Raw genomic sequence first — 24,163 nt, forward strand, 5'->3', positions numbered from 1 at the left:
CCGGTGCCGGGGCGATGGCGGGGCCGGGGCCGGGGCTGGCGGCGGCCGCGGGGCTGTGGGCGCTGGGAGCGGCGGCCGCCGAGGTGCCGGCGCGCCCCGGGGCGCTGGAGGAGGAGATCGTGTCGGAGAAGGCGGCGGAGGAGAGCCACCGGCAGGACAGCGCCAACCTGCTCGTCTTCATCCTGCTGCTCACCCTCACCATCCTCACCATATGGCTCTTCAAGCACCGCCGCGCCCGCTTCCTGCACGAGACCGGGCTGGCCATGATCTACGGTGAGCGGCACCCCGCGGACCCCCATCCCTGGGAAACCCCGGGAGCTGCCCGAGCACTGGGAGCGCCGTCCGGACCAGTCCCGGCTCCGCGCTGGGCCGGCTGGAGGGGCTGGGTGGGCGCCCGGCCGCCCCCTCCCATGGCACCGCCCGTGCGGACCGGCAGCTCGCCGTTCCCTTCAGTTCCCTTCAGCCGAGGGGCTGCGACACGGCGGGTTTGGTGGGCGAAGGGGTGCGGGGGTCCAGGGGGGTCCCGGGGGACACATCCCGGGTGCAGCTGGGTGCTGCCGTGTCGCCGGGACCAGCCGGGCTGTCGCCCTGTCCTGGCGTGCCCCGTGCTCAGCCTTATCTGGGTGTTGCTGGAGGGAGGGTTGGTTGTTTTCCAAACCCGAGATACCAGAGGGCTCTCGAGGGCAGAGTTACTCTCAAGTCTCCCAAGACAGTGAGGAGCTGGTTGGGTTTCCACAGGCGGCCTCAAAACCTCATCACTGAGCACTGGCAAGTCCCACTTACCTGCTCCAGGACTTGGGGCAGCACAGACCAGTTCTTGCACTGGTTAGAGGCTTTGCACTGGTCGAGGGTCTTCCATCCCAGGTTGGATGGGGCTCTGAGCAACATGGTCTAGTTGAAGGTGTCCCTGCCTGTGGCAGGGGGCTTGGAAGTAGATGATCTTCAAGGTTCCCTTCCAGCTGAAAACCACTCTGTGATCCTGCTTGCTGGGGCCAGAGGCTTTGTTTCCACCCTGTGTTTAGAGCGTCCAAATTTCCAGAAGCTGTCCAAGAAGAGTGGAGAGGCCATTTGGGGGATGCTTCTACCCTTTGTCATGCAGAGCCAGCAGCCTTGCATTCTGCCTCTCGGGGACCTGTGTACACCAGCTTTTACTTTTGGGTTTCCTCCTCCTGCTGTGACAGGACCTCTTGGTGAGGAAGCCTATGTGTGTTCTCACAAGAAGTGGAGCAAGGCTGTGGGTCAGGGGAGTGGGTCTGTAGCCATTTGGGTTTTAACAGTGGCCTGTGATTTAGCGAGGTGACATGGCCTCGTGAAGTGGCCTGAATCACTGTATGGAGGTGCCATATGTGGCTCTGCCTGAGTTATCCGGAGTTCAACCAAAGTAGGACTGGGAGTTGTGGGGAAGTGATTAACATGGTCAGGGATCCTTATCTAGACAAGATTTGTTGAGTCCAGGATTGAGAAGGCGTGTTCTACTGCGTGCTGTGCTTAGTGTCTCTCCTCTGTGCTGCCCTTGCCCTGGCTGGTTGTGGGTGATGTGTGACCACACTTGGTCAGAGCAGAATCCCCTGCCCAGCAGAAAGCTTTGTTCTGAAGGCTGTAACTTGACCTATTCTGGCTGTTGGCTTTTGTGATCCTAAATTTCAGTTAATTTGAAGTGTCCTTCCAGATGAAGGGGTGGAGACACTTGCGTCAGCCCAGAGGCACAAAATCCTGGTCAGCCTTTTCAGATTCCTTCGAGCCACGGCTGAGGTGGGTGCAGGTGTGTCCGATGGCCTCCTGCCCAGGGCAGGGGTGGTCACCTCCCAGGACAGGAGCTGTGCTGTGGGGAAGGTCTTCCTTCTGCTGCTCCAGCGTTCCTGACACGCAACTTTCTATTCCTTTCATGCTTTCAAACTTGCCCTTAACCTTGTTCTTCTTCTCCTGGAGTTTTCTTCCTCTTGATCCTCCATTCTCTCTGACCTACCCGAGTGCTCTCCGTGTTCTCAGAGCACAATCCAGGTTGTTTCAGTCTCCTGCTGATCCATGAAATGCATCTTTATTGTCTACTGTTCTGCAGACTGTGCTCAGAGAATTGCTGGCAAAATCAGTAATGTCACCTGTTTGATCATGCAGAAAATCCCAAGGTTTTCCCTGGTATCAAGGCTTTTGGCTTCTGAAGTAGTGGCAGCTGCCATGGAAAAAGGGATGTGTAATTTCCCAAGGAGTGGTGAGATGCTGTTATTTTACAATGACAACTTAAAATCTGCAGGGAAGAAGGCAGGTATTGCTGTCCTGGCTCCCTGTGTTGCTTTCAGCCCCAGGGAAGTTCACTGAAAATGTGGAAGGGCTGCAAAACAGACTCTGAAATCTGGGCAAGAGAAGCAATTTGCAAAAGCTTGTCTTTTTCTGTTTAAGAAAACCAACAACAACTAAGTCAAATTAAACTCTTGCATACAACTCTTCTGGTGAAACACATCAATTTCCTTGGTGTCTGTGTTTTACTCGAAGTTATAATCTCTTGCTCTGGGTGGACTTCAGTTTCAGAAATCACACTGTCAGTTCAAAGCTGATGTTCAAGAGCTGGACACAGGCTGGAATCATTTCACAGTGATAGAAAACAGGTGTTTAGTACCCTTAAGCTTCATTCCAGTGTTTAAAATGAGGTTCCTACATCTGAGGTGCTCAGCGTTTAGGATGATTAATTGAATAATTTTGTTTCAGTTCTTCTCAGGGTCTGATGGTGGACGTGGCAGGATCTTCTCTAGAAGTTTAGTTTCCTTGTACTTGTTTTCACTTGGCCCCTGGACTGTGTGTGTCTAAACTGCTTGTTGTCAAGATGCCTTCAGTTGCTCGCTGCATTTTTCTTTCCTTTCGGTGTCCAGACTAATGCTCGCCTGGGGATCCTGTCCGTTTCCATTGTTGTTAAGTGCTGGGTTGGTAATATATTAGTCTTCATTTAAAACCTTACTTCGGAAATGTTCAACAGCACCTTAAAAAAAAAGCCCATGGGCTTTTGTTCTTTTTAATGAAGTTGGGAGAAATGCAATGAAAATAATCTCTTGCACTTCGCATAAAAGAACTCAATTAATTTACCGGTTTTGCCTTCAGCTTCTCTACTCCTTGCAGGTTTTGGCTGGCAGCTTCCTTGGTGTCAAGTTCCCTCTTCTCAGCTCCCTCCCAGGGCTCAGTTTTGTAAAGCTTTTGGCTGTAAAAGCATGTTGATACTGGTGGACTGGCTCACGGGCTGCTGCTTGGGCAGCCCTGTGAGTGCCACGAGAGTCTGAGCCTTTTCCTAAGAGGCTGTCAGAGCCAGGAGCACCAACACAGTCCCCTGGGCTTGGTCCAGGTACCCTGAGCTTAGGACTGGGTTCAGTGTCAGGAAAACCTTGGCAGGTTTGTCCCAAGTGCCACCAGCGACCATCGTTAGTTGGGCAGGGTTCTTTTGAGGTCCACTGTTGGGCAGGAGGGGCTGCTGGTGGGGCATTTAATGTTGGTAGAATGCTTGGTTTTCAGTGGAGCAGCAGGATGCTTTCCCTGCAGGGAACTCCAGTGGTGTCTGAGTTGGGAGCTGCTGGGCAATGCTGGGTCACACTCGGTGCCTGGGAGATATTTGTGCACATGTGTGTTTGCACATGCTGCCCTTTCCCGCCCGGTCTGGAGAGCCCTGGGAGCCTCCCAGGCAGCCTGTTAGTGGGCAAGATAAAGTCCTGATTTTGGGAGCCTCAAGCACAGTGGTCTCGGCAGGTATTGTAGGTTTATCTGTCCCTTTTCCCTTGCCCCATTCCTGACCAGAGTGGGAATTTGGCTGTGTCTGGAGCATGGCTGGCACGCAGGGCCGGAACAGCTGCCTGGATAAGTGAGACAGTGAGGAGGAGCAGGGATGCTATCAGATGTAGGGCTGCTTTGGGACAGGGATTAAGAGTGGAGAGGTGGGTGAGTCAGGATCCCTTCTGAATTTCCAGCAGCAATGTCCTTCTGTCTGTCCCTCCTTCCTCCTATGTGGCCTCTCCTGTCACAGTGCTGAGCCCAGGCATTAAAGAGGTTGCTGGGTGGGTTTCTGTCTCAGCAAGTGCAGGCAACTGCTGCTGCTGCTGCAGGGTTCTGACTCCTGCATGAAGCTCTAAAATCAACCATTTTTTTCAAGGAAAGACTTTTTAAAGGCCATTTCAGGTAGCTCTGGAGGACTACAAAACATGGTGTACTCTAACAGCCATAAGCAGATGTAACTAACCCTTTGAAGCTCTCTTTGTCCCATTGAAGAGTTTTGGTTGTTTCCCATGGTACCTCGGGGATCATCATCTGGGTGAAAGGAAGACAGGGTGTGGTGCCGTGCACCCCCCTGCCTCATGCTCGTGTAAATACTGTGGTGTCCTGATGTGCTTGACATCCTTGCCTGCATTCTATACTTTTATTTCTGGATCATGGGAAGATCATAAGAACAAAGAGGATAGCAGAAAAGTAAGCAATAGAATTTCTCTTTGGTGTCCCCTGTAAGTGATGCTGATGCAAAAGCAGTGTGATGTGGCCTGAAGCAGCTCTCCTTGCTGGAGCTGACCACGCCTGATGTGCTGAGAGTGACCTGTTCTGCTGCTGTTGGGGTGATTCAGTGCAGGATAAAGCATGTGTTGAGCACCTGGTTCATGGTGCATGGCTTAAAAGCATCAGTAGCCTCTTAGCTCACCTGTGCTGCAGAAGTGCTGTGTTAAAGCAGGGTTTTGGGTGAAGCTCCCCAGTTTCAGTGCAGTCCCTGGGCAGAGCTGACTGTGTCACTGGGGTGGTAGGTCAGCAGTGCTGAGTCTGTCTGCAGACAGCTCCTCTGCCCCTGCTCATGGCCTGGATGTGTGCTCAGTTAGCCCTGCAGTGTGTGGCATCCCTTGGGATGGGAGGTGGGGGCTTTTCTTCTGGCAAAGGAAAAGGAGCAAATCTTGTCCTGGAAAACTTCTGTCAAGGGAAGAGAAAGCAAAAAGTGGGTGTCAGATCAGGAACTGGCTGCAGGAGATGCTGAATGCCCTGGGACCCCATGGTGTCCTGCCCAGCCACAACTCCTACGCAGGCTCTGCTCCTGTGAGATGGTGGCACAGAAAGAGTTGGGTATTCCTTTCAGTTGGGGTTGTGCCCTGCCTGTAGGAAAGCACAGAGCAAGGTCTTAATTAAGGCAACAGCAAGGAAGCGAGAGCGTCCTTGGAGGCAAATGGAGAAGCCTTCAGAGTGTTGCGGTCTCTGTTTACTTCTCACATGTCTGAAAGCTTTTCATAAATGTGTGGTTCAGAAATGGGGTTAAGATCCAGGATTTCTGTGGCGACTTGGGGCTGCCTTAATCAAGGAGTTTCCAAACCCCTTTGTGCTGAAGGCTATACAGAAAGGTGTCTTGTGGGACACTTCTCCTCCCCATCCCGCAGATGTCAAAAATCTCTGCCTGAAGAGCACTCAACACACTGTGGGTGAGAATCTGGATGTGAGACCTCAGATCACAAAAGAAAAATGCTGTATAAATTGCTGACTTGCAGATTAACCCCATCATGCTCCTTTGTAGCAGCTGAGCTGGAGGCAGAGTTGGCTCTTGGGGCTGTCCTGGGGCTGCTGCTTGTGGTGCAGAACTGAAGCTTGCAGGGGCGAGGAGTAGGTCTGGGTGGTCAGCCTGGATTGGAAAACTCTCATGGTCTTATAAAAAAGGGGAGAGCTGGTGTGGCAGGAGGCTGTATGGTGCTGCAGCACCTTAGAAAGGATTCTTGCCAGCCTCAAAGTGTTGTTGGTGGTTGCTGGGTATCGCTTTTAATCCCCTACCAAAATGAAGAGTTTGATGTATTAGTGTCAGGTTTCGGGCTGTAACGTGCATAGTTTGGGCACACGTGAGCAGCACCTGGCCCAGGTGCCCAGCCATGTGCTCACCCCAAGAGACCCAGTGTGCCCTCGATGTCAGCTGTTTGCTGCACTGGAGCGAGGGTCTGACTGATTGCTGGGTAATTAAAAGCCTCCAGGACCCATCCATGGCTGTGTTAGGAAGTCCACATGAGCATGGAATGTTTGCATGGCTGACGGGGGATGAAGATGGTTTGATTTCACATGGGCAATTATTTGGCTGGTGGTTGTGCTCAGGAGCTGAGCAGAGCGTCAGGATCCCAGCATACCTGATGCTGCATCCACGCCCAAAGAGATCATCCCAGGAGTTTGCCGTGGCTTGTCTCACCAACCTGTGTCCCTGCCCAGGTGTCCTGGTCGGAGTGGTCCTGCGCTATGGTATCCACGTCCCCAGCGACGTCAACAACGTGACACTGAGCTGCCAAGTGCAGACCAGCCCTGCCACCCTGCTGGTCAATGTCAGTGGGAAGTACTACGAGTACACCTTGAAGGGGGAAATCAGTGCCCAGGAGCTCAACAACGTCCAGGATAATGAGATGCTAAGAAAGGTAAGGGAGTTGGCAACTGGAGAGGTGAGCGGTGCTTCCCACTCACTCCATGGGGTTAGTCCTGGCTCTGCTGGATTAAGTGATTTTGTTTTTTAAACTTGTGATTGTGATCAGCTATAAATTATAAGTTGAACACAATCTAATGAAACTCTAATTTCAGCTGATCTTAATTTAAGCTGTATAGACTCTGGGATGTGTCTCCAGAAGATCTCAGAAGACACATCCTTGGCATTGACCCAACAGCATTTCACCTGAGGGGGGTTCAGGGTTTCCTCCATTTATTACTTTCTTATTTGTGTTTTGTCTTGCAAAGTTTTAACAAATCATTTTACTGTTTTTTTTTTTTTTTATCTTTCTTAACAGGTGACTTTTGATCCTGAAGTATTTTTCAACATTTTGCTTCCTCCAATTATATTTTATGCAGGCTACAGCTTGAAAAGGGTACGTGCCTTTACAGTGCCGACGTTTTTAGTTCCTCTGCCTCCAGAGAATTTTTAATACTTGCAAGTGTTTTAATGCTTGCTCAGCAGGCCAGGGTGGTGGAGGTGGGTATGGTTTTCCCCAGCACATGCAGGATTGAGGGAAGCAGAACTGAGTGCCCCAGTCATTCTCATCTGTCCCTTTGCCCTGGAAAGGGTCAGTGACTTCAACAGTTTCCAGCATGGGTTTGCACAGGGATTTTTGAGGTCAGCCAGGCCATTTCAGCCATCCCTGCTTTCCAAACACATAGGAGTGTGGGAAGCTTTTAGAAAGCAGCAGCTCTCTGAAATGCTGACTTGGAATGAGAGGAAAATGATGCTGTTTAGCTTGCGGGAGAAGGAAGGAGGAACGCTGCTGGGTTAGGAAATCAGTTCCCAGGACTTGAAACAGCATCCTATTAAATACACAGGTACAAGAAAATGGTATATTCATGTTTATTAATGCTGCTTTAACTGCTGGTCTGGCAGTGTGCTGTGCTGGGCACCTCCTGCGTGTCCAGCTCATGATGCCTGAGCTGGGTCCAAGTTGCTGCTGACACTGTAGGTGCCTGTGCAGGCTTGAAATAAATTGTTAGCAAAATATAATTCAGTTTTGGTGTTTTTTTCTACTTCTAGAGGCACTTCTTCAGAAACTTGGGATCCATCCTGGCATACGCTTTTCTCGGCACTGCCATTTCATGCCTGGTGATCGGGTGAGTAAATGGAGCTGGTCAGGTTCTTCCACAGGAGTTTGAGCTGTGCTTGGAGACAATGCCTGAGCCTGGAGCTGCAGATGCTAATCCCAGCTCTGAAAGGTCTCACAGGCTCTGCTCCTACTGCTCTGCAGCAGCAAATAATACTATTTACTGTCCAGACTGCTGCTGTGGACGGAGTGGTTGCTGTCTAATTGCAGAGTGCTCTCTCAGCATCCCATGGTAATAGTCATTCATGGCAAGGAAGGTTTCACAGTTCTCTGAAGATTATCTTGAAAAACCAGCAGCTTCACATTCTTGAAAGCATAGCCCTAATGAGCTTGAGACACAAGAGTAGAAAGGCAGGATCATAAACACGGGTGCCTGGTGAGCACAGATGTGTTTCAAATTATTTATCCCTCTGTGCAGAGGGAGCTTGATGATTCCTGCTCTGAGCGCACAGGCTGGGAAAACATAGCATGTTTTCCGTTGGAGTCCAGTGGATTCAAGCAAGCTCAGCATCTGCATTATCTGTTCCTCGCTGAAAGTTTTGGCCATTTCGAAGTCAGGCCGAGGTCATCCCACTGAATGGTGTTCATGTGAGCACTGCAAAGTGATGGTGGGATCCCACAAGCCTGGCTCCTGCTTTTCTTTAGCTGTGTTATGCTCATTGAGGAGTTCTGGTCCCAGTTCCTCTCTGGCACTGTGTGGTCGAGTGCAGCAGGTGCTTTGGTGTGTATGGTCCTGCACTCACCTCCAAGATCATGGCCCTGGGGTTTCACCAGGCTCAGCTGATCCTGTTCCTTGATGTTCTGGCATTTGGATAACTTTTGAGGTTATCTGGCAAATTCAGGGGAATTGAGCGAATTTGAATGTTGTTTTAATGCACTGCAGAGATGAGTAATTGCCTCTTCTAATCACCAGTTCTGTTGTGTATGGCTGTGTGGCGCTGATGAAAGTCACTGGGCAGCTCGGGGGAGACTTCTACTTCACTGACTGCCTCCTGTTCGGTGCCATTGTGTCAGCTACTGACCCAGGTATGTTAAATCGTTATGTTTCCCCTCATATTACCTGTGTTTTGGTCTGTTTTCAGGGGAAGAAAGTCTGAAACCTCTACAAGTTCCCTCCTTTTGAATTTTGGAGTTTAATTTATTTGTGGGATTCTTAGAGATCCAGTTTGTCTCTGTGCTTTTTTATTTCCTTCCAGTTTTGTGTAACATAGCTTTCAAACCTCTGATTTCCTGAATCCTTGTTTACAGTGAAATCTCTCTTGACTTTGCTGGGTTTTGGGACAGGTCCACCGTGTTGCTGCCATCATGTCCCAGCAGCTGATGCAGAACAAGATGTCTAATGTGGGGAGGGTTCAGTTTATAGTTTTAGTTAGTTGAGCTATTTTCTCCTGCTTCCATTGTGATAGGATTTAATCTAATTGAAATTAGATTAATGAAACACCTTAATGAGCAGTGCTGAGGACAGTAGTAACATCTTGGTCTACTGATGCACTTTATAAATCAAAGCTATGAAAAACATGCCTTATCTAACTGAATTGTACTTAGTCATGATTGCTTTTGTGTGGTAGCTGTTTATTTGTATGCTCCGACTTCGTGTAAAAACACAAGACCGCAAAAAGGCCTCTCTTTGCTCCTGCCCTTTGCTGAGCAGGGCTTGAATTCCTTCCTTTGTAGACTGGCTACTACTTGTGAGAGCAGCATGGGGTGGCAGCATCACCCCCTTCCTAATGCTACAGTAGTTTTGTTGGATATTTTTAAATGCAGATATGGGTCAGTTTTGCTTGGAACGGAGAGATTACACACCTGGATAAGCCCAGTCTTCTGCCCTTTTGAAACAAGTGTCATTTCCAGATGAATTGGGACTTTTACCTGTTCATTTTGACAATCAGTCATTTTTATTTTCAAAAGCAAAATGAGGAGCACCATATGTATAAGCATATATGCAGGAATAACACTGCAGAGCACAACCCGCAGCACAGCGTGGCAGTAGCCATGTCTGTCTGCCAGGAGGAGGTGTGAGATGTGCATTCCCCATGAGCTTGTAATAATTTATTTTTTATGTTTCCCTAAGATTTGCCAGGTATTGGTGTGACTATTACTGCTGCCATTTTTATTTTTTAAAAAGTGATTTCCCAGCTTCTTCAAACGTGCCTGGGTTGGGTGTTCAGTTGTTCAGGTTGGATCAGGCCTTCAGTTCCCTGAGCAGGGAGCTGTTCCCATGTGGCTGCAAGATGGATTTTCCTCCCTGGAACTTAGCTGGGGAGTTAACACTGAAATGGGGGCACATTTCTAAAGTGGGGATCACCCCACAGAAGTGGTGGTGGTGTAGAAGGTCTGATGGCAGGTGGGCAGAGGCCAGGACTGTGGGTAGAAGTAATGCTTAGAAATGCTGCAGGCAAGCTGTCAGTGTCGTGTCCCTCCTTCAGGCTTTGAAATAGGAACAAGAAGATTTCACACGTTAAAATGGAGCATCTCCCAGGGCATAAAGGGGTTAAACCCTCCCAGTGTGCCCCAGTGAGTCCCTGAGTGCTGTTTGAAAGGACTTTCACAGAAGTTGATTGGAATTATCTCAGCCCTCGGCAGCAGCCTGGCCTGTGCCTGATTGATGACCATCTCTGTCTTGCTTTAGGTGGTTTTGCAAGGCTCATACACAAAGCCTTCTGCTTTTCATTATCTTCATGGAGCCTCTGGATCACAGAAGGGCTTGAGGGTACTCCAGTATCTGCCATGTGGCTGTAAATCACAGAAACTCCCACATGGGGTCTGAGCCAATGCCTGATTTTTTTCCAGTCATGTCTGAAATGTTACACATCTGTGCTGGCACTTGCAGTGTGTCACCCTGTGTTGAATCTGTGGATTTATCTCAAAGTATTAGGAATAGAAGGAAAAGGCAGTCATTGTTCTGGACAAGCCTGATCCTCCCGGTCTTCTGCAGGTGGAGGAAGGCTCTCCCTGATGCTCCGAGGTAACGGCATCCCAACAGCTGGATGGCTCTTGCCAGCATGGTACAGGGGTACTGGCACCATGAGCTCAGACCCCCAGGAAGGTCAGAGCAGAGCTTTATGTCTGCCTGTAAAAGATTCAATAGACCAGGATGTGTTTTAGTAAAAGGAGGAGGAGGGAAGTGATGAAGCAAATCCAAATGTGAAATAGCAGAAGGAGGACTGTCAAAGGGAGCACGGGGGGCAGCTGGCACCGTCACAGCAGAGTGGCACAGATGTGCAGTGAGGCAGCTTTCTAATAAGGGACGTTTTGTCTTTGATTACACCAAAATAACAGCACCTTTTGAAAGTCTCTCTATTTTTCTATTTGTCAGTGACTGTCCTTGCCATATTCCATGAGCTCCAGGTTGATGTTGAGCTGTATGCCCTTCTCTTTGGCGAAAGCGTCCTCAATGATGCCGTTGCCATAGTGCTGTCTTCGTAAGTGTCTTCCGTTCTTATTTTTAATTGTTATGTATGTTACATGTCAGGTGTTGAGGGGGGGGCCACCTGACCTTGCTCCTGTAAAATAGGAGCAAGGGTGTTTGCAGGAGCATATTAAGTGTCCCAAAAAGCTGTAGTGACCTTCTGATGCATGTCCTCATTGCAGACTTGGGATTACAGGTTGTCCTTACAACTTCCCCCTGCACGATGGATAGTTCTATTTTGCTTTTATGGTCAGTTGACTCATCCATATGGGTCAGTTTTTATGTCCCTCTGAAACAAGAAAAGCACCATGTCTGCATTTCAGCCACAGGACCCCACTGAAAACCCTTGCTGATGGCTTTTCTCTTACCTGCCTTCATTCCCCTCCACAAATATCTGCTTTTGTTTAGGTGGAAATAGCTGGTAAAGCAGCTGTTTCCTTTCTCTCCCCACTTTCTGTGCATTGAGAAGGTGGTGCTTCTTACAGCTGGAGTTAATGCCCTGGACTAAACACAGGGGAAACTTGCTGCCTTTCTAAAGGATGTTTTATATTCTTTAATATTTTATGTCCTCTGCATGCAGGACGTATTTTATCTGCTTCTTCACTGTGTTGTCATTGCGGGAATTTGTTTGGAAATATATAATATCTGCAATGGTGACAGCTTAACATATAGCTCAGACTAATGCAGAAAATATTTCTGGAATACTTGTCACTCCAGCGTGCTGGTTGTGTGGGTTTTACTGGAGGCAGCAAGTAACTTACTGTGAGCTGTGAATTGCCACCCGTGTAAGCTGTGTTTACTGAACTGAGTGTTTCTGTTGGGGTTTCTGGAACTGTTTGTATTGCTCACTCTGGCTCTTGTGCTGGATGTGTCACCGCTGGTGCGAGGGGAAACGCTGCACAGCCCACATTGTGTTTCAGAAGTGATCCTGAGTGAGGAAGGGATGGGGTCTCCCAGCCTGTGCTGGGAGGTTCTGGGTGGGAGTGGGTGGATTCAGCATCAGAGTAATGGAATTTGTGGTGGATCACACGTAGGTGATGGCACCATGTGCAGTGATTTACCTCTTGCACTGTTTTAGTACCAGCTTTGTAGCTGTTGCTCTGATTTCCTGCCTTCCTCTCTCCACAAGCTGAGCTCAGTCCACCCCCTCTACAAAACAGGATAATTTGCACCAAGGCAGCAGCTCTGAGCTCAGTCAGCAGTTATTTAATTTTGCTGCAGAGTTTTTGGGCAGAGGGGCCTGGCAGCATGAGGCGCTTCTCAAGGGCATCTCAGCAGTTGTCCTCTCTCTGATTTAAAGCTTGCCCTGGCCAGTCTTCTCTGTCAGCCATAAGCAGTGCAAGGCAGCCCCAGGCTGCACCACAGGTATCTCACATTCAGTGCAGGTAGTTCAAGTCACCTGCGCATAACCACGTCTTGGATGCAAGGAGGAGGTGAGGGTCTCTTGTGCCAAGGAGGAGAGCTCCTCCAGGAGCAGTCCATAGCTCCTACTTATGGTTCCCCATTTTTAAATTTAGTTTGGCATTTGCCTGTTTCACAGCAGTGGCGTAAGTGGGCGAACCACACGGGGATGGTTCTGCTCCCACAAGCACAGCAGGACCTGCTCCCCAGTTAGGAGCTGCTGGGAAGGCGAGGAAGTAGGTGGTTTCTGGGCAGGTGGGCTGTGCTGTTGGAGGAGCTGCCCCCTGGGTGACAGATGGTGGTGGATCCCACCCTGTTCCAGGGTGAAGGGGAGCTCCAGCCACAGCTGGATGATTGGTGGGATTGGTGATTGCCCCAGGGAGTGTTGTCAGCTCCTTGCATGGGGTTTCTGCCGGGAGCTGGGTGCTCCAAGGCCCCTCTTCTCCCTGCTTTCAGCCCCAGACAAATGTCTGTTCCCATGCTTAGAGAGCAGGATCCGTGCCTTTCTGTCGCTGCCTTGTGCTGCCTTGGCCTGGCTTGGCTTGCAGCAGCAGGGAACTTGTTGCAGGGTGAAGAGGAATTGAACCCAGAACTGAAAGCCAGTGGGCAGTGAGGTGCTGGGGCTGCGGTTTGGGAGCAGTGGGGTAAATGCAGCCACAGGGTCTCTACCTGCTTCTTCCAAAGGGAGGTTTCACAGAGACTAAACACCATGGGGATCCCCACGGGCAGCTGGCAATAAGGTCTTATTAGCGATGCAAAAACCAAAGCCAGAAGGAGAACTGTAAGAGATTAAAACACAAAGCCAACACCCAAAGAGCTGGTTGTGGAGGGGAAATGAAACCAGTCTGGATTTTAAAAAAAAAAAAGCCACGAAACCCCAAACCCCAGAACAAGAGCACATTGGTGAATGAAAAGTAAAAAAAGGAGTTGATGAAAGGAATTAAATCACAGGGAGAAATCTGCAGCTTGCAGTGTAAAAGGCAATGCAGAAAAATGAGATGTATTAAAGGCAGGGAAGTTTAGCAAAGGAAGTGACCCATGATATGTTGGAAAGGGGGGGGACTGTCATTCTTGTTGCAGGAAAATGTTAGTGCGTAGTTAGGAGAGAAAGATGCAGGATGTGTGTGCAAGGCAGTAAGTGCCTGTTCCAGCATAACTCAGCAGGTTAAACAGTGTTTAAAGTTCACATACAGGGGTTTTAAGAGAGCCAGCCAAGGAATTGTTAACTAGGAAGTTAATGTTTTTGGTAAGTTTATATCAAAGAAAGCAATGTAAGGAGTCTATGAATGGGATTTAGGAGCTGGATAAGGGCCCCCCGGTAAATCAGCCTTTCCAGGTAAAACAGTGGAATTGCTCATGCGAGGCTCGGCTCATCAGGACTTGGCAGGGAGCAGATTCAGTAATGGGATCAGCGTGGCAGACCTGTTTGCTGTCTCATCACAAAGGTCTGCTGAGGTTTGGTGGGTGCAGAGAATAGTGTTCTGTTGTGAATGGCACGGTGCCATCTGCCTTGCTCCCCTGTGATATTGCACTTCAGAACTCAGAGCAGTGCAAACTAAATGTAGTGCATGTTAAATGTGGCAAAACAGCAGAACTTACAGTTCTCCAGGGGATATTCACATGAGCCACCTCGGTGGAGTCGATGGAGAAATTTAGGCTTCCCACTTGAATGGTTTGTGGTCCCACAGTGCTTGGCTTTTACAGAGAGCTCCTGCCAAACCCCCAAAATACCATCATAAATGACAGATCATGTGAGGGACAGGCTTTGGTCTGATGTTCTCTAGGAGTAAATGCAGAGCCATGCCTGGGAGGGGTGGCTGAAATGCAGACAGCCGGTGGTAGGGAAGGGGATCCCAAACTCCCTGGGACAGGGTGGGTGTGCTGCAATCCCAGGGGATTGCAGTGTCTCCCCGATTCCTCAGGCTCAGTGGCTTCAGCAGTCGTGGCACTTTGCAAGGCTCATGTAGCACTGTGAGGTGCCTCTGCCTCCAGACTAAGGAGTGTTTTGTGTGTGCTTTCCCTCCCTCTTCCAGTTCAATAGTTGCGTATCAGCCAGCGGGCGACAACAGCCACACGTTTGATGTCACAGCGATGTTCAAGTCCATCGGGATCTTCCTGGGGATATTCAGTGGATCTTTTGCAATGGGAGCAGCTACTGGAGTTGTGACAGCTTTAATATCCTTTTTGTTGTTGTTTTTTTTTCCCAAGTGTTTGCATGAGAGCTTCTTCTTTTGCTGTGCTGCATCTCACCCAGATGTTTAATGGGTTTTTTCCCCTAAATTAACGAAGGGCAGTACCATGGCCTTTTTAAGGGCAGACTGCGTAGTGTTGATGGGATGCACAATTAGATTTGATATGCTCTTAGCCTGCAGTGTCCCTCCAAATTGTCCTTAACTATCTTCAACGTCACCAAGTTCACGAAACTTCGGGAGTTCCCGTTGCTGGAGACTGGCTTGTTCTTTTTGATGTCCTGGAGCACATTCCTGCTGGCTGAAGCCTGCGGCTTTACAGGCAAGCTCCAGCACAGCCCTGCCTCTGGGATGGAGATCTGCAGGGGTGATGGGGCCACTGAGTTTTGCTTCTTCCAGTATCAATTGCAGCCGGGGTTCTCCCTCTGCTTGAAGAAGTTTAATTTCTCTGGGTTCTGGGGTTACTGCATTAAGTCCCCTACACTACTGGGGTTTTGCTCAGCTCCCTTTTCATGACCAGGAGTCTAATATGATGCTCTGCTCCTCAGGTGTGGTGGCTGTGCTCTTCTGTGGGATCACACAGGCCCATTATACCTATAACAACTTATCTACAGAGTCCCAGCACAGAACTAAGCAGGTGAGAACTCCTCAGCCCCCTTCAGCCTCTCTGAATTTCAAGTTGAATATTTTTTCCTTCCCTCTAGCCAGAATTAGGTGCATCTGTCTTCCTACAGCTAGATTTTACTAGGGTTGCTTCTGCAGAAGTATTTATTGGGTGATGGATGGGCTGACGTGCTTTTCTTGTTATATCTATATTATGTCTAACTCACTTTTAATTTGTTTTTCTCTTTCAGTTGTTTGAGCTTCTGAATTTCTTGGCAGAAAACTTCATCTTCTCCTACATGGGACTTGCACTGTTCACCTTCCAGAACCATGTCTTTAACCCTACCTTTGTGGTGGGGGCTTTCGTATCCTTTGGAGCCCATTTTATAAGACAAAGAAAGAAAGGGAGAGGTGCCTCATTCCCTCTCATGTGTTTTTCATTCAAATGAGTGGGTTTGGTTTTTTCCAATGCAGTTTAGCTTTATTTTTAAAAGGGGATTTCTGCCACGTAGTGATGCCTTTGCTGGTTATTTTAAGAAGATAAGGAGATTCTTTTCCCAGTTTTTCTGGTTTTTTTTGTTTTTTTCCTTACCCCCGTCTTCTCTCCTCTCGTGGGCATTTGAATCAGCTGCTGCAGGGACTTGTCATTCAGTGTGACTGTGATGCCAAATGCCAGGCTGTCAAGTGCCAGCGTGGCACCACGAGTGGCTGGTTTAGCCATTTATTTCCTCTTTCCTCTGTTAGTCCACTTTGTTAACCCTGAAAAAAGCCTTTTTATTGGTCAAACAGCACAGTTAAAGCTACAGTAGATGCCTCTTAATGATGTAATGAGAAAGGATTTCCACTTCTGCAGGCTGATGCTGACGGGGACAAGAGATTGGCCCTGGTGTGTCTCAAAAAAACCCAAGGATTTTGAAGGAATTTTTTTCGTATCACAGGGAAGCCAGTTAAATGTGCAGAATTATTTTCACCCTTTGCATTCACTTGACACAGGTTTATACTGATAAATAAAACATTGTTACTTCTCAGTGTGGCCTGTGGGTTTGCAGCAGGCTCAGCTGGATTTCTGCAATGAGCTTTTGTGGGGTTGCAGTGGGGTAAGGGAGGTGTAGAGCAGGGAAATGCCATTTGGGTGGTTTATATTGGAATTTTATGCTGTGGCTCTTCAGTGGGAACTGGCTAACTCGCTGATGAAATAGCTCATTCATGAGAGAGATCATGAAATACGTCTCTTATGCAAATTCGTGGTGTTCAGGAAAGAACATAAAAGCTGGAAGCATTTTCCACATTATTCGAGGCTGCACTGAATACTGGCTCCAAGATTATTTTTGCCATCTGGGTGCTGGTATTAAAAGACTCGGCTTCAAAGATAAAAAGCAATATGAAGGGGCTGGTGATTCTTGTATCTCACAGGCTATGAAAACAGAAAGAGTATTACTTTTTTTTTCCTTCTGAACTGCTGCTGCTTTCATTTTGCTGAATAATCTTTGGGAATGGGACTTGGCTTAAAGCTTCAAACCCAGCTGTGAAGTGTGGCATGCCAGGGAATGTCAGAGGGGTTGTCGTAGCTGTGATAACTCGAGCTTCACAGAAGACAAATAATTCTTGGGGTGGAAAATGGACCTGGCAGGGGAAAGCATACAGTGGAAATGGTGGTTTTTCTCTCCTCTCACTTGCCTAACACATCCTTTCATCATTTCCCTTGTTTATTTGTGCTTGTCTCTGTATGATACTCCTGAATTGCAGTGTGTGCTTTGCTTCAGCAAGGCAGTAGCCTGCTCTCCCCACACTGCTGTGGCACTTGGAGCTGGTTTATTGTTCCTTGCAGCCCGACAACCAGCATTTCTGTGGCTCCCCAGCGTTTCCGTCAGGCAGCAGAAATTGGCTCTCCATGCAGGTGGGATGTGGTGGGAGACACAGGAAGAGCAATTTCCTTAACATGTGCAAATACAGCTTGCTATCTTCCTAGGAAGAGCTGCCAATATTTACCCACTGTCATTTTTACTGAATTTGGGGAGAAGAAATAAGATCGGAACAAACTTGCAGCACATGATGATGTTTGCTGGTATGTTACTGCATCCTTGTCTCCAACCTGTGTGGCCCGTTGGCACCTCCTTGCCCCTGAGAACCTGGGAATATTCCTTATTCAACTTTAAATCTCTTATGGGCAACATCTGGAGAGGAGGCTGGGCAGGAAAGGGCTCCCTTAAGCTTGGTGGTGTGAATGCCTTGGTTTGGGGGTGTGGGAATGAGCTCCTCCTGCCCCGCTTTGAGTGCATGGCGTGGGACAGGAGTGATGATAAAATCATCACTGTTCTTCTCTGGTTGTGGATGTGCCATCCGAGGGGCAGGACCAGATGTGGGGCAGCAAGGTGCAAACCCCACTGGCAGTGGGGGTGGACTGTTCTGACCTGGCTGCTGCAGTGTCCCTTCCCCGGCAGGGCTGCGAGGAGCCATGGCCTTCGCCCTGGCCATCCGCGACACGGCCACGTACGCCCGGCAGATGATGTTCAGCACAACCCTCCTCATCGTCTTCTTCACGGTGTGGGTGTTCGGCGGGGGCACCACGGCCATGCTGTCCTGCCTGAACATCCGGTGAGTGCACGGGTCTCTCCTGCCACAGCACGTCCTCTCCCTCCTCCTGCTCTTCAGTTAAGCTGCTTGGTTTAAAGAGACAAGAGGAAGATCACATCCCTCTCCCCCGGAGCCCGGCACGGACCCTCCTGGCATTGTGTGTGTAACCCTGTGCTTGTTTTCCCCTCCACAGGGTCGGCGTGGATGCGGATCAGGAGAATGTGGTGAGTGAATTTCACTCAGCAGAGGGATCTGCACTGCACCCATTGGGGCAGGGGTTACATCGAGACCCTGTGAATGCCCATCTGTGCTCCGCTTCCTTCCAGCTGTAGGAGAGTTTTTAGCTCCACTGGTGAAAGAGTTTGCAGTCAGTGGGAGTCACAGCTTTTCTGTGCTGTCTGGGGTTAGAATGAGCCTTGCTTTGACTCATCTGGAAAGAAGAACACAGAAGTAATGCTGGACTGTTTAGTCAGTCCACGTTGCTGCTGCAATAGACTGATCTCTCTCTTGCTGGATTTGAAATAAATCCCAAAATGAGCATGACATGGAGGCTCTCTACCTCATCCAAGCATCCAGGGCAGTACAGAAACACCATTTACTGACTGCTTTTATGTAGCATCTTCTGTCCCACTTTTACCCATGGGTACCCTCAACCCCTCCTTTGCTCCCTGTTTCCTGTGGGGAGTTATGTGGCAGGCCCAGAACCACTGACCACACTGAGCTAAATGCTGGAGCCTTGGGAGTTTTCCTGCCTGTTAGCTCTGAGCTGTCTCACTCATGCATCTGCAGCTTGGTCGTGCTGTGACTGTGACTCTCCTTGATTTCAGTGTGGGTTCTGCGCCTTGGAGGTTCATTTTATTCAGAGCCATTTATTGGGCTTTTCACCTCCTGGAGAGAAAGTATCAAATGCTCTAGGCAGCCCAGAGCCATAAACCTGTAAGCCAGATTTCTCTGAAATACATAATTGTATTCATAGTCCCCTCCAAACGGTTTTATTTTTTTTTTCTCTGACTAAAAGGAAACCTGGAGTGCCCATAACACACAATTATTTGCATACAGAAATCTCAGGCGAGATCTGATGGAGGCTGAACCTGTCAGTCACTATTAAATATGATGTCTGGATGGAGCCACTGGCTCTGAGGCACTTTAAACCTTGGGGCCGGATGCTGGAAGGCTCTAGCAGAAAAATGGTCACTCTGTGCTTTGATATCACCTCCCTAAGGCTGCTAAATGCTGCTAAATGCAGAGTGTGAGCTGGAAGCACCTTCAGGCTGTTGTGGTGTGAATGTCCTTGTACTCACTGAAACCCAAAGGTTTCTTCTGAAGGGACAGTGGGAAGGTGTGTCTTCTTATGTCCCCTGAGGATAATCCAGTGTCCTGTGGGGTCTCCTAGCCCTGATCCAGGTCACTGCACGTAGCCCTGCCCCTGTTTAATGTTTTGCTCTTCCACAGGGTGTCCCAGAAAGCGAGAGGAGGAGTACGAAGGCCGAGAGCGCTTGGCTCTTCCGCATGTGGTACAACTTCGATCACAAGTATCCTTGGATGGCGGTCGGTGCGTGCCTTGTCAAATCCCACTGCCCCAAGCAGCCCTTGTTGACTTGGAGCATGACTTTCTCCCTGCTTAGCAGAGGAGCTTTCCCGTTACACTGCTGGATTTTGGTTTGCACCTACTCATGTCTGTGAGAAATGACCATTTCCACCTACCATCAGTGGGAACGCAGAGGCAGCTCCATTCAAAGCTGGGCTCTCCAAGGCTGCAATCCCAGGGGCTCCTTGATCCCACTGGCAGGAAGGGCAGTGGGACTTCTCATTTGCAGCCCTCTTGCTAAATCTGTGCCCCTCCTCCCTTTCAGGTGCTGTGCTATGAATTAGGGGAGGAGTGGTGTCCGTCTGAGAGGCACAGGCTGATGGGACAAGTGATGCTGCTGAGCATCTTACCAGGGCTGTGTCCTGATTGACTCATGTTCTGCTCTATTTGGTTGCATTCATGTTTCTCATCCCTATAATTTTTGAGCTTCCAGGCACTTGTGTTTCTTTCTTTCCTGTGATTCCCTCGAGACACTGATTCCCTCGCTGCTGCCATCCCACCCCTTGACTTAGCACCATCGTCCTGTTCCTGTTTCTTCCTTAACCCTCTCCATAGCTATCTAAAGCCTCTCCTGACACACAGTGGTCCCCCACTGACCACCACGCTCCCGGGGTGCTGTGGGCCCGTTGCCCGGTGCCTGACGAGTCCGCAGGCGTACGAGGTGAGTCCATCGGTGTCCTCTCTGTCACAGGGTTGGTGGGTTTAACATGTTTATCTTTTGTGTTATTTTTGGATGCTGCTCTGCAGCATCGAGCTGGGAGCCAGAGGGGAGATCAGATATTGGGGCTGATGGGTGAGCTAATTCCCATGAGCATTTTGCTTTTCCAGCCCACTGTTTGGTCATGAAGGGATTTTTGGTGTATTCGTGGTGGTTTCTCAGTGACTGGCTCAATGAAGCTGCCATGGCTGTCCTTTCCCAGGCCCAGCTGGGAGGACACACAATTTATCATCTCCTTCTTTCTTCTGGCCTTGCAGCTGAGCTATTTCTGCAGCCCCTCCAGCTGCATCACTCACAACCAGAAAGACTGCCAGCATTGCCATGCTCAGGAGCCCCTTGCAGCAGCAGCTCTCCATGGCAGGAGTTTTCTTGCCCTGTCTGCAAAGTATCAGCACCAGGTTCCCTGACAAACCAGAGGTGTCTGTGGGGGGTTAGTGATGGGGTTTCTGTGCTCATAGGTATTTTGGTCCTGTCAAAGCCACTCAAAACTGCATTCCCCATGTATCTGGGTATGGCACCAGAAAGAGGAGAGCTGGGAGAGCCCTTTTAGTCAGTGTGCAGAGAAATCAGTGTGTGGTGCGAGTCACCTGGGCTCAGAGATGTGTGTGTGGTGTGTACTGTTATGGTCACGGTGCAGCGGGGTCTGTGCTTCGGTGCCTCAATCTGCTCCTCACCATCACTGTGCGATTGCAAACAGCTGTTCCAGAGGAGTTCAACAGCACTTCCCTCCCGTTTGTTCCCCAGAATCAGGAGCAGCTGAAGGACGATGACTCTGACCTCATTTTGAACGACGGGGACATCAGTCTGACCTACGGGGACTCCACTGTCAACACCGACTCCGTCGTGTCCAGCGGAACGTCGCGGCGGTTCGTGGGGAACAGCTCGGAAGACGCGCTGGATCGGGAGCTTGCTTTTGGGGACCATGAACTCGTAATCCGGGGAACGCGCCTGGTCCTGCCCATGGACGATTCAGAGCCCCCATCAAACGTCCTGGATAACGCAAGACACGGTCCAGCATAAGGTTGCTCGGTTTAATTGACAGTAATATTTGCATATATGATCAAGAAGTATGTACTACCTAAAGTCTAATGCATGTCTCAAAATGTCTAAGCTGTATAAATATTATTTATATGGTGTCAGAAGAATATAAATATTCTCTGCCAAGCACTTGTAAAGAACAAGCTGCAAATTTAAGTTAAAAACTGTGTTGACTGCACTACGTAGGGTGGAACTGTTTTAGCGTAAGAGTCTTTTGCACACAGTGAGCTTCGTTAATGTGTGATTTGATGAAGGGTTTAGTTCCCAGCGGGTAGGTAAAGGAGCTGACTCCCTGTTCATCCTTTGAACTTGGGAGAGGAGGGTAGGGAGGTGCTGGCGAGCAGTGGAAATCGCTTTCTAGGCAGATGAGGATTGTTGGTTTTTTTTTTTGGTCTCTGATTTTTGGATAGTCACATTTGAAATATCAGTAAAAAATCTGCCCACAGACCCTCTTGCCAGGCAGTGGATGGTGATAAACTTGTTCACTTTGTGGGAACCTGGAGACTTTCTGCTTTTTAGTGACCCTCTGCCCAAGCCCTGCTTTAGTGAGCTCATGGCAGACCCTGGCCAAAGCTGACAGCAAGGCCTGTGGGTGTCTGGCTGCTCAGATGGGAGCAGGAGAGAGGGATGGTTGAAGGAGGTGATCCCACAGAACCAGGCGTGCACAGATTTTAGGGCTGAGTCCATCCTTCAGTTGTGGCTCAAGCAGCTTTCTAGAACCAGCCATCAAATCCTCAATTGGCAATTAAATTTCGTGTTTGGGAAGCGACCGTGTCCTTGTGTGAGCGAATCCCTTCTCCTGCAGCCACAGGTGTAGCCAAGGTGTGCAGAGCTACTGCAGCTGCACATGGGGCCATGGAGCCCAGGCAGCCTCAAATATGAGCTTTATGGCTGCAGATGGACACGGTGCCTCCGGGGCTCTCCAGAGGCACTGGGCATCCGGGTGGTACTGAAGGGGAGCCGTCCATCCGTCCGTCCTCCCACAGAGTTGAAAACCATTGCACTTCGTTTGGTAACTCCTCAGCATGCTGTGTGTCTGCAGAACCCACCCCACCTTTCTCATGTCTCTTTTACCATTTAATGAGAAATGTTTGCGAGTTGATTTTTTTTTTATTTTAATTTAAACTTCTGTTTTCCAGGAAAGAGCACAGAACAATTTGCGATTTCACGCTAGTGTTAAAGGATTTATTCTGTAGTTATAGGAATGGCTAAAGGTGCAGTGAAACTGTTAACCCTGACATCCTTTTTCTCCTGAAAAGGGGGGATCACAGAAATTTACTGTATGTAATTTTATTGTCTATTTTATCTACGGTTTTGCTATACAAACCTTTCAGGGTTACTAGTGCACTACAGGCCTGTTCTGGAGTTAACCCTCTCCAGAGGGCTTAAACAGAGGTGTTTAAAATAAAAATATATGAAAAAGAGCCAGGTGAGTTCAGGCACTCACAGCTCACATTAGCTGTCCTTGGAACAAACTCTGCATCGCTCAGGATCTGACCCTGAGACCTCAGAGCAGTGTCCCCATGCCTGTTTTCCCCAGCACCACCTGAGAGTTGGAGGAGACAGGAAATCCTGAAATTTCAAGTATATATGTATAGTTGAGAAAATAAATTTACTTGGTTTTTTTTTGTTTTTCATTTTCTCAGGTCTAAGTAACATTGCCTTAAAATTATGGATGTGAAACCAATTGTTTTGGCAGTTTATCCCCAAGAAAATGCTTTCTTTTTCCTTCAGAACAAAATGTATAAGTGTTGCCATAGGAATCCCCTGGAAGGGGGGTAATGCTCTGTTTATATTTGGATAGGGCATCTTCCTTGCACCTGTAAATGGCATCCCGCTGTTAACATTGCTGTTGGATTAGCGCTGGCCTTTGTTTCCTACTATGCAGGAATTCCATAAAGTGAGTGTGCATTTTATATGATGTCTGTGACTTAACTTCATGTGTTTAAAAAAAATCAAAAAAAAAAAAAGAAGAAAAAAAAAAAGTAGGAACCTGTTGATTTTAGGTTTACTGCATCACTTCTACATCCTGTTTTTTGTTTGTTCTGCCTTTTCGAAGAGGTATGATAAATAACTACCTCTTGTTTTTTCCTGTATTGCCTGACTATGAATTCAATTTACAGAGTTGGTGCAGCTGGAGGTGCAGAGCAGTTCTGCTCCCCCTGACAGCCCGTGGTCCCATCAGCAGGGCCCCAGCAATGGCAGCACTGGGCTCCCTCCCAGGCAGGCATCCCCAGCTGAGGTGCAAATTCCCACCTGAGGTGCCCCAGGGTGAGGTTTTACCGTTGCTGTGGTAGCATTCCTCTCTTTCTCTGACCTTTCAACTTCAATAATTTACCCACTCACTGTAAGCTTGCCAACACATTACCATAAGCCTCAACTTTTGACTGCAGTAGCAGCTCAGTTAGTACATTAAAGAAAAAAGAAAGTTACAAATTATAATTTTATGAGTTACCTGTGAACTCTTATGATCCATACATAATACAACCAGGACTGTTTTGAAAAGCCTTGGTGAATGAATGAATCTAAGCTCCAGTTCAGGAGACATTTATTAAATGACTCGGGTTTGTCCTCAGCTGATTATTTTCTTTGCTCTGCTGCAGCAGAGCAACCACAAATGCGTGGCTTGCAGATGTAGAGCCCTGATGTTTGTGTGCTGCAGATGGAGTTAAAGGTACCTTGGAGAATTGGGGCCTGAGACCTATTGCCAAATAGATAAGACAGCCCCGAGGAGGCAGTTTACAGCACCCACAGAGATTTAGAGATGGTGCCCTTCTTCTGTAAATTGAATTTTCATGGTTTTTGCACATGAAAAAGCATTGTAGGTAAAGTTATAATTTGTACTGGTACTGTCGATTTGTGTGGTAATGGCATTAACCCCGTAGCTGTGGTGTTTGTGCAGCTGATCTGTGATAGCTGATGATCACTATTGGACCTTCTGTTTACACTGACTAAATCCTTTACTGTTGCGTTGTACTGTGAAAGAAGGATTATGGGCCTATAAAAGATTATTTTTTTTTGTTTTTTTTGGAATTGTGTGTACCGTTTCATTAATTCACACGGAAATAAATCTGTAGCAAAGTGACGACGTGC

The 24,163-nt window shown here is 48.6% G+C and overlaps 1 protein-coding gene across 1 annotated transcript; it reads left to right on the top strand.

The window, feature by feature from the left end:
- On the top strand, positions 1-24,163 carry SLC9A6 (solute carrier family 9 member A6). Its single transcript, XM_017819039.1, has 16 exons — positions 1-273; positions 6,190-6,389; positions 6,753-6,830; positions 7,484-7,560; positions 8,464-8,576; positions 10,867-10,972; positions 14,394-14,535; positions 14,766-14,871; positions 15,098-15,186; positions 15,404-15,517; positions 17,106-17,217; positions 17,594-17,747; positions 17,920-17,950; positions 19,179-19,258; positions 19,870-19,975; positions 20,777-24,163. The coding sequence occupies exons 1-16, from the start codon at positions 15-17 to the stop codon at positions 21,050-21,052; spliced, it is 2,043 nt and encodes a 680-aa protein (XP_017674528.1). The 5' UTR covers positions 1-14; the 3' UTR covers positions 21,053-24,163.

Source organism: Lepidothrix coronata, unplaced genomic scaffold, assembly GCF_001604755.1.
Source record: "Lepidothrix coronata isolate B3197 unplaced genomic scaffold, Lepidothrix_coronata-1.0 Scaffold2, whole genome shotgun sequence".
Taxonomy (NCBI): domain Eukaryota; kingdom Metazoa; phylum Chordata; class Aves; order Passeriformes; family Pipridae; genus Lepidothrix; species Lepidothrix coronata.

Bases quoted from the DNA above. Each gene is read 5' to 3' on its own strand.
- SLC9A6 (XM_017819039.1), top strand. From the start codon at position 15: ATGGCGGGGCCGGGGCCGGGGCTGGCGGCGGCCGCGGGGCTGTGGGCG. The intron at 14,872-15,097 runs GCAAGCTCCAGC...TCTGCTCCTCAG, and splicing joins TGAAGCCTGCGGCTTTACAG to GTGTGGTGGCTGTGCTCTTC. The intron at 15,187-15,403 runs GTGAGAACTCCT...TTTCTCTTTCAG, and splicing joins CCCAGCACAGAACTAAGCAG to TTGTTTGAGCTTCTGAATTT.